Here is a 10,905-nt window from a genome sequence, read left to right as displayed (position 1 = left end):
TAAATATGCATATGTATGTGTGTATGTGTGTGCGTGTGTGTGTGCGTGTGTGTGTGTATGTGTGTGTGTGTGTGTTTGCAACTCCTTATCTTGACGTAGCTCTAATTACAAGCTGTGTCCATCATTTCCAAACTGTGATGAAAGCATATTCTCCTCCAAGGAAATCTTGCTTTGTTGGAAACAGAGGTGTGAGTTGGTGACAGGAAGGGCATCCAGCTGTAGAAAATCTGCCTTGACAGATTCCATCTGAAACATGCAAGCAGAGAAGAATGGATGTTAAACAATAAAGATGATGATGATGATGAAATATATACATATACACATATATATGGATATATAAATACATATATTTATGTAAATACACATACGTACATAGACACATATACATTCACACACACATATATATTATATTTACATATATGTATCTTTACATATAGAAAGATAGATAAATAGATAGATAGATAGATAGATAGAGAGAGAGAGAGAGAGAGAGAGAGAGAGAGAGGTAGATAGATAGATAGATAGATGGATAGATAGATGGATAGATAGATAGATAGATAGATAGATAGATAGATAGATAGATAGATAGATAGATAGATAGATAGATAGATAGACAGATGGATAAATAGAGGGACAGAGAGATGCATACATAAATATGTATACATACACATACACATATATATTCCTTAATGTTTCTTTTATATCAAGTTGTGTGTGTACATGTGCATGTGTGTGTGCATATGTGTGTATGTGTTAGTTTGTGTGTTAGTGAGTGTATGTAAAGAATTTAACATCAAACTGAAGGATTATTTAATACTTTTTTAGAAGGGGTCATGTATATTGTTATAAGAAAAAAAATTTGATAGTGACTTTGAAGTTTTGACTTGCTTTGCTTTCATCAGACTGTGATTTACTTTTCATGCTTTCTGGCTTTATACAATACTTGGCAGATTGCTTCTCTGTAATCTGAGTAATGTGAATGAAGATTAGGTGTGATATAAGTACAATTAAGTATGATATAATTAATCTTGCTTTTATTTACATACATTTTTTGTTCTTAATTTATAGAATTATTGTAAAAGATACATCAGCAAGACCAGTTCAAGGAATTGGCATGGCTGTAGAGCTAGCAGATAAAGACAAAGCTGACGTCATCATTGGTGCCCCACATTCTTCAGGTGAATCAAACCATTATTATTTTTCTTTTTTTTTTTGCATTTATATACAGTTCTTTATTTATATATATATATATGTATATATTGCTAACAAGGGGACTCTCTCTCTCTCTCTCAGTGTGAAAGGCAGATTGTTTGATGTCTGTGTGTGAACAGCCATGCTACATGGCAGTGAAACATGGATTGTAACAGCTGAGGACATGTGTAGACTTGAAAGAAATGAAGTCAGTATGCTTCACTGGATGTGCAATGTCAGTGGGCATGTTCGAGAGAGTGTAAGCATCTTGAGAGAAAAGTTAGGCATCAGATGTGGTGTGCAAGAGAGATGACTGTGCTGGTTTGGTCATGTGAATGTATGGACGAGGACCGCTGTGTAAAAAAGTGCCAATCTCTAATTGTGGAGGGAACTTGTAGTAGAGGTAGGCCCAGGAAAACATGAAGCAAAGTGGTCAAGCATGATCTTTGAACTTTGAACCTCACAGAGGCAATGACCTTTGGCAATATGCTGGGCTTGAGAAGACCCATCAAGCCAAGTGAAATCAAAGCCATGGCTGATGAGGGGCACCCATGCCGGTGGCACATAAAGAGCACTGTTGTAGCATTGGGCCTCATGGAAGCAAAGTGGTAGAACTCATTTCAAGCAATGGGCCTCACAGAGGCAAAGTGGCTGAGTTCCTTTCAAGTGTAGGCCTCATGGAGGCAAAATGGTCAAGTTGTTTTTGAGCGTTGGGCCTCACAGAGGCAATGACCAAGACCTTTGGCATTATGTCATGCTTGTGAAGACCTATCAAGTGGTATGTATAAGCACCCATTACACTCTTGGAGTGGTTGGTGTTAGGAAGGGCATCCAGCTATAGAAAACTATGCCAAATCAGACTGGATACTGGTGCAGCCATCCAGCTTGCTAGCAATGGTCAAATTGTCCAACCTATACCAGTATGGACAATAGACATTAAATGATGATGATGGTATATATATATATATATATATACTCTTTTACTCTTTTACTTATTTTAGTCATCTGACTGCAGCCATGCTGGAGCACCGCCGCCTAGTACTTATTCTATCGGTCTCTTTTGCTGAACTGCTAGGTTACAGGGACATAAACACACCAACATCATTTGTCAAGCAATGTTGGGGGGACAAACACAGGCACACAAGCACACACTCACACATATGTATACAAATACATATATACGATGGACTTCTTTCAGTTTCCATCTACTAAATCCACTCACAAGGCTTTGGTCTGCCCAAGGCTATAGTAGAAGACACCTGCCCGAGGCTATAGTATAAGATACTTGCCCAAGGTGCCATGCAGTGGGACTGAACCCGGAACCATGTGGTTGGTAAGCAAGCTACTTACCATACAGCCACTCCTGCGCCTATATATATTTATATATATATATATATATATATAGGACACTATTTCAATGTTAATGAATGAAGCATATACAGATGTATTACTTCATTAATTGTCGTTTTTATCCAGGTACTGGTATGGCCTGATTTTTAACCTCATAGCGACAAAGTTATGAGGTTTGATTCTTTAGCAAGTTCATCTAAGCAACTCTCATGAGTGAAATTCAGTAGTCAGAAACAATGAGAAAACTTTGTTCGATTCCCAGAAATTCTTCAATGGTTTTAGGGAATTCCTTGAAATTTAAAAAGGCCAACCTTGCTACATACATACTGTGTAATACTAACTATTATATTATTATTATCTTTTTATGATTATATTAATCTTACTATAATGGGCGTTATGTCCACCTGTCTGCTCGTGCCCTCTTCACGGTCAAATGGCTGTACCAATGGTCATGATATTTTTTGGAGATTATAAGAAGGTAATCAGGAAGGTCTTTAATGAAAAAAATGTGAAAAAGTATGATTATTTAGTTGATATTGAGGGTAATTGTTCAGTTTACAGACATAAAAAAGAAAAAAAAAATTAAGGGGGAGATAACTAATAAAAGAAGAAAAGAGAAGTTCTTAAGTCAATTTCTTACTAAAATGGGCGTTATGTCTGCTTGTCTGTCTGTTCCCTTTTTATGGTCAAATGGCTGGATTAATGGTCATGATGTTTTTTGGACATACGAAGGAGGTAATCAGGAAAAAATGGGAAAAAGTATGATTATTTAATGGATATTGAGTTTTGCATTAATAAATCACCTTCGATTTCTTTTTTTTTTTTTTTAAATTCCAGCAATGAAGATTACCTCTGAATCCCCACCTCCCACATATAGTTCATGAATTTAGAGGGTTTAGATTTGCGATGCTACCCCTTTATTTCCCATCATAGATGGGCAGATTCCTAAAGATTCCACTCACGCATTCACAGTAAACAAGGCACAGGGATAGGCTTTAGATTGTGTAAGAGTATTTTTATTCACTCCAATGTTTACACAAAGCCAGTTATATATCACCATGAGTCAAGCAACAGACTCCAGTCATTTGAAAATTAGCGTCAATCAAACAGAAAATATCATCTACAAAGAAGTTTTGTAATCATACTCTCTCTTTTACTCTTTTACTAGTTTCAGTCATTTGACTACAGCCATGCTGGAGCACCGCCTTTTAGTCGAGCAAATCGACCCCAGGACTTATTCTTTGTAAGCCTAGTACTTATTCTATCGGTCTCTTTTGCCGAACCGCTAAGTTACGGGGACATAAACACACCAGCATCGGTTGTCAGGCAATGATGGAGGGACAAACACAAACACACAAACACACACACACATATATATATACATATATATGACAGGCTTCTTTTCAGTTTCCATCAACGAAATTCACTCAAAGGCTTTAGTCAGGTTATAGTAGAAGTCACTTGCCCAAGGTGCCACGCAGTGGGACTGAACCTGGAACCTTGTGGTTGGTAAGCAAGCTACTTACCACACAGCTTATAAAATTTCTAAATCTCTTAGAGATTGATATTACTGAAAGGAATATGATTCATAATTTAAATAAGGAAATTTGCGAACTTTCAATGTCTAAGAGTATAAACAAGCATAAAATAGTGTAAACAACTAAAATAAAAGTATATCTGTATAACATTTTTTTCTTAATACTTTTTATGTAGGGATCGAAGGAAGGTCTGGCTTTCGTTAGGAGTGGTCCACATAACCATTCATGATACAGAGGCTGGGAGCCTATTTCAGTTCTGGAGTGAATCATCATCACATGTCACTGAGCCACAAACACATATCATATAGCTGCAACAGAATGCTGTATCACCAACAATAATGTGACTTCTCTAAGATATCACACAGTAATCTATCAAGTCTATTTACACATCATCATCATCCTCATCGTTTAACGTCTGCTTTCCATGCTGGCATGGGTTGGACGATTTGACTGAGGACTGGCGAACCAGATGGCTGCACCAGACTCCAATCTGATCTGGCAGAGTTTCTACAGCTGGATGCCCTTCCTAATGCAAACCACTCCGAGAGTGTAGTGGGTGCTTTTTATGTGCCACCGGCACGGGGACCAGTCAGGCGGTACTGGCAACGGCCACGCTGAAATGGTGTTTTTTACATGCTGCCTGTACTGGAGCCAGTCCAGCGGCACTGGCAATGACCTCACTTGAATGTTTTTCATGTGCCACCGGCACAAGTGCCAGTAAGGTGACGCTGGTAATGATCACGCTCGAATGGTGCTCTTAGTGCTCAACTAGCATGGATGCCAGTCATCGAATTTGATTTCTCAATATATACTGCTATGAATTTCCTCCCTCATTTTATGTCTCCATCATAGATGGGTAGATTTGTTAGTGTTACAAATGTCTGCAAGTCATTGGAGTAGTGTTACTCAATGGAGTGTATAACTCAGTGATCAGAGAAGTGCTCCATGTAGAGCTGCAACTTTTTCGAATTGAGATATTACATCTATGGACATGTAGTTAAAATGTCTTGGGAAAGAATCGTTGGACAGGTTTTATGAGCACAACTAACTGGCAGATGACCCAGGAGTAGACGCGAACAAGATGGTTGAATAACATCCATGAGCTTGGTTGGTCTCACTTGAGGATCTAGCTGGATTAGTTGGTGAGACAGCTGATTCTGAGAGGACCCAATGGAAGGTGTGATCGGGGACACTTTTCCCCGCCCCGGCCCCCAACCCCTACACTCCCCCCCTCATGACCCTCCGAGGATTAAATGGACGAGGAAGATGAGATGAAATGAGATACAAATATCTATGAGATACTCAGTTGTTTATGCACCATTATAAGATGTATATGTTGGTTGAAACATTGCTCTCTCAGTCAAGCAAAGCTTATATCATTTGTTCCCATTGAGGTATGGCCCCAGTTGTTCTAGGAGCTTTGATTTAATTAGGTATAACATGCCTTCCTCTTTTAAGTGTCATATATAGTTGGCCAGGGGCATGATGTTGCATCTCTCTGGTATCCTAAAAGGGGACCTTTGGTTACTCAGATGCTGCTTAAAGGGGTCACCCATGGAATCGACATACTTTTGCATCTGCTGTTGTTGTCATTTACTCAGCTGATGTTAATCCTGGACCCAATGCAGGTGCTGCCACCATTGCTGCTGCTGCTGCCAAAGGTGTGTTGCTAGTGTTGCTGCACTGCCAGATTGAATGGTACTGTTCAGGTATTGAAATCATAGTGATATTCATTAGGCTGATGATGATGGGAATCTATTGTGGTGTGTAAATCTTTGGGTTTCACTATTCTGAATTGTCCTTAATTCCAATAAGGTTGAACATGTTTAAGGATTCAAAGTTTGTGCTGATTACATCTATTGATATTGCATGATTGTCTTCATTAGCAATTAATCAATCATAATTAATAGATTCTAGTTTTGGGATATACATCTATATATCAATCTGTCTGTCTGTCTATTTATCATGGCTACTGAATAATTGTCGCATATTACATTTACAGATACATACATATATATATATATATATAGATAAGAAAGTTGGTTTGTGAAAGTACGTGGTTGAATATATAGAAAATAGTAAAAAGTGAAAAAACTACAGAAGGCTTAAAGGTTAAAAAATATATATATTTGCGTCAATATGTCTGAAGAATATTAAAAATTTTTTTTCCTTACAATGACATAGTTTAGAAGAAAGACCGGTTTTGCGTTTAGCTTTTCAAATTTCTTACGACGTTATGTTTATGTTGAATAGAGTTATCGTTATGTTTATGTTTAAAAGAGTTCTAAATAAGGGGAGGTAATGAGTGATTTCTCCCGGTGTAAGGGAGATAATCGCTTAAAATTTTTTTCCTTTCCCTTGGTGTAAATTTCTCTGTATCAGTATGTTGGCATGGTTAAGTCTGGGCTTGTACTTTTCAATGTTTCTATGTTGATTTCTGTTGCACGTCTGATCAGACGTGCAACAGAAATCAACATAGAAACTTTAAGAAAAGTTCAACACAACAACACACCTTCCCCGAAAATACTATCTTACATCTACATACAACCCCAGAAACAAAGAAGCCTTCACCATCATCACCCAGAATTTACCAATACTTCATAAGGACCCCAATTAAAGGAAATTCTAAACATACACCAAATCATTAAAAGCTACAAACAACCTAAATCACTTAAAAAGATTCTCACAAAAGCAAAATTGTCTTCTGAAATACGGATGCAAAAGTAAAAAAAATGTGGTAGATCGAACTGTGCAACATGTCCAAACCTGCTAGAAGGATCAGAATTCTTCTTTAAAGAGGGACAGAAACCGGTCTTTCTTCTAAACTATGTCATTGTAAGGAAAAAAATTTTTAATATTCTTCAGACATATTGACGCAAATATATATTTTTTAACCTTTAAGCCTTCTGTATTTTTTCACTTTTTACTATTTTATATATATATATATATATATAATAATATATATTACTTATTATATATTATATATTGAATATTCATTTTTATACTTTTTGTGATCTAGTTATATGTTTTATAAAAATATTTTTTAATTTTTATTTATGTTTTGGTTTATGTCTATCACTGTTTGAATTGCATAGTAGTGGTTTTATCTCTAATTTATTTTTTATATATTTATATTGTGAAATTTGATTAATACTAAATTGAATTTTTCCCTGTAAGTTTGGAGTTATACTCCCTAATATTATATATATATAATCTATGTATGACACAAAGTCAATGGAAGTCTCACTATGTTACCTACACAAATTCATTTACATTTTTTTGGCAAATATATTTATATTTCTTTCTCGTATTTCATTTTCAGTAAATTTGGCGGTGAGCTATTTCACAGCATACCGGAATATCCCACACATAACATGGGGCTCAACAGAGGCAGTCTTTGCCGATAAATCAACCTTTAGAACCTTAATTCGAACTACATCACCCTTTAATGCTGTCGGGTCTTTTCTGGTGAAGTTGTTTGAAAAATTTGATTGGAAGGTTGCTGCATTGTATGGTAGGTATAGTTGGGATTTGCATCATCATCATCATCATCATCATCATCATCTTCATCATCATCATTATCATTATTGTCATCATCATCATCATCATCATCGTCATCATCATCATCATTATCATTATTGTCGTCGTCATCATCATCATCATCATCATCATCATCATCATTATTGTCATCATCATCATCATCATCATCATCTTTGTCATCAACATTTAATGTCTGGGTGATTTTTACGTTGCACTATCACCAATGCTTTTTACATGGCCCCAGCACCCACACAAATGCTTTTTACATGGCACTTTGGTTTTAAGATCTCAATTCTGCTGTTGTGGTGGGCGGGTCTTCTTGAGTACAGCAATGCATTACATATCTCAGTTCTATGTCATCTTATTCGTAATGTTCAGCCTCTTGAGATCAGCTTCCAATATTTTGTCCCATGACCTCCTGAGTTACCCTCTTCCACGACTTTAAGTGATCAGCACTTACATATTGCTGAGATTTTGTCACATGTTTTATCTCCATTACTCTCCATTACTCTCTATCTCCATTACTCTCAGTCAACAATTTGCTGTCCCCAAGGCCCAAGAACCCCCCCCCCCCCCAGCAAATATAAGGTTCTGAAAACATTTTGCTTTGCTTGTGTACTGGGCTTGTTCCTACACTCATGTTACCCAACAAGTGTTACCCAAACTTTATCTTCAGCCACATGCTGGATATTGTCTCTGCACCCATACTGTCCTGTTAAACATTCCTTACGTTTTATCTTGCTACCTAATCCTTCCCCCTTAAAACCATCCATCCACAACACATATTACGTCCTTTAACCTCTTGTGCTACTCCTTACTACTTTCCTTTCTTCCTCTCCCCTGCTTTCCATCTGTCATTCTCATGGTCATCCCCTCCATCTATTCCCCACCCCTCCTCCCTCCTCCTCTAGGCATGTGCCTTTGTGGTTAGACTGTTGGAACCAGGTAACTTATTGTCTTCTTGAGCAAGACACTTAATTTCCCATTGCTGCAGTCCATTCATCTGGCAAAAAAATGAGATATAGGCACAGGTGCGGTTGTTTGGTAAGTAGCTTGCTTACCAACCACATAGGTTCAGTCCCACTGTGTGGCACCTTCGGTAAGTGTCTCCTCCATAGCCTCGGGCTGACCAAAGCCTTGCAAGTGGATTTGGTAGACGGAAACTGAAAGAAGCCCTTTGTACATATGTATATGTATGTGTGTGTATATATATATATATATATATATATGTGTGTGGGGACAAACACAGACACACAAACATATATATATATGTGTGTGTATATGTTTGTGTGTCTGTGTTTGTCTCCCCACCATCGCTTGACACACCGATGCTGGTGTGTTTATGTCCCTGTAACTTAGCGCTTTGGCAAAGACACCGATATAATAAGTACTAGGCTTACAAAGAATAAGTCCTGGGGTTCGATTTGCTCGACTAACGGTAGTGCTCCAGCATGGCCGCAGTCAAAGGACTGAAACAAGTAAAGGAGTAAAGGAGACCAGCGACCTGTCCAGGCAGGGAATTTATAAGCCACGTAAACCGGGAAACCAGCCATTATAAGTCAGTATGAATCATAACCAGCCCTTATGAGTGAGCCATTATGAGTCAGTATGACTCAAGAAGATAACCTTTCCTTTATCTTAACTTTACCCATATATCGTTCTCCTCTGCCAATCTTCATCTTAACACCTCACATGTTGGCTATCATTCCCAGCATTCTCTTATGTCTACCACCACACCCACTCACTAAAGCTACCCTTATGTACCTTTTAATACTTACTCCCCGTTGATCCTGTACCTTGTTCGTCATCTGCTCCCTGAACTGTCTTACTCCTTACTCCGCACTGTCTTACCTTTCTTCTTATCACCTTCACTCCCCTCCACACACACACAAACCCATTTGTTTTTATTTGTTGCAGTTATTAGACTATGGCCATACTGGGGTATTACCTTACAGAATTTGAGTCAAATGAATTGACTCCAGAACTTATTTTTTAAGCCTAGCATTTGTTTTATTGATCTAGCATTTGTTTTATTGAAGTTACAGGGGACATAAACACACCATCACTGGTTGTCAAGCAGTTATGGGAGACAAACACCGATACACAGACACAGACACACACGCACACACACACACACACACACATACACAGACATGACAGGTTTCCTCCAATTTCCATCAACCAAATCCATTGCAGTTTGAAGCTGTAGTATAAGACATTTTCCCAAGGTGCCATGTAGTGGGACTGAACCCAGAATCATACTGTTGGGAAGTAAGCTTCTTATCACATAGCCATACTCATATTTGCCATTAGAACACCCCCCCACTTCTACTCATTGCTCACAACATTCATCTCTGCCCCCATCTTTAACCATCTGATCCTCTCAGCTAACCTTCTTATTATTCTTCCCTCCTGATCCAAAGTCTGTATCATCTTTAACTCCTTGAGGGTGATCGTCAGTGTGACACCCTAACCCCTAGGTGATGCGCCTCCACTAACATAAAGATTTAAGTAAAATCAAAGTTAATACCAAAACATCAAGAAATCATTTGACTCAATCCAGATTTTTAAAAGCTTTCAGAAATCTGGTTCTGTTTTCTTCTTGCCTATAATTTATCACAATGTGGCAAGTATGGTCCTTTATTATCCTTTCCAAGCCCTTTCATATCAACTTGCACATATTTCAAAACTTGATTATCTCTTCTAGACTTTACCTTTATTATAACAATTACTACACACACACACACACACACACACATGCGGATACCAGTTATATTTGCCAGTTGAGTCCTTCCTCCTTCAATTGGTTGTTTTGTTTTTTCCAGGAAATATGTACAACAGTCTCATGAGAAGTGTCGCAGAAAACTTTGAGAATTACAATATTTCTGTATCAGAAGACATTGCGTTCAACTCAAGTCTTCTTTCTAACCCTGTTATTCAGAGACATCTTAAGAAAATCCAGCGAGAATCTCGAAGTAAGTGTAAATAACCAGCAGACATTTCAAATTCGATGTTCCTTGCTATTGTTTGAAACTTCATTTAATTAACAAGAAGTTAGTAGCTTCATGCTTGACCCACACACACACATTTGCATATATATGTATATATATATATATATACATATCATCATCATCATCATCATCATCATCATCATTGTTTAGTGTCCACTTTCCATGCTAGCATGGGTTGGACGGTTCGACCGGGGATCTGGGAAGCCAGAAGGCTGCACCAGGCCCAGTTTGATCTGGCAATGTTTCTACGGCTGGATGCCCTTCCTAACGCCAAC

The 10,905-nt window shown here is 37.9% G+C and overlaps 1 protein-coding gene across 1 annotated transcript; it reads left to right on the top strand.

Annotated features, from left to right (window-relative positions):
* Window positions 1-1,068: 1,068 nt before the first annotated feature.
* LOC118760973 (receptor-type guanylate cyclase gcy-19-like) lies at window positions 1,069-10,594 on the top strand (the record flags this gene model as incomplete). The annotated part of the gene is made up of 3 exons (XM_036498607.1): window positions 1,069-1,178; window positions 7,402-7,593; window positions 10,445-10,594. Coding segments are annotated over 3 exons (452 nt in total), but the record flags the coding sequence as incomplete, so codon positions are not given.
* Window positions 10,595-10,905: the final 311 nt, after the last annotated feature.

This window comes from Octopus sinensis, unplaced genomic scaffold (genome assembly GCF_006345805.1).
Source record: "Octopus sinensis unplaced genomic scaffold, ASM634580v1 Contig02845, whole genome shotgun sequence".
NCBI classification, from domain to species: Eukaryota; Metazoa; Mollusca; class Cephalopoda; order Octopoda; family Octopodidae; genus Octopus; species Octopus sinensis.
The sequence above is the reverse complement of the archived record's forward strand: the minus strand, read 5'-3'. Positions and strand labels throughout refer to the sequence as shown.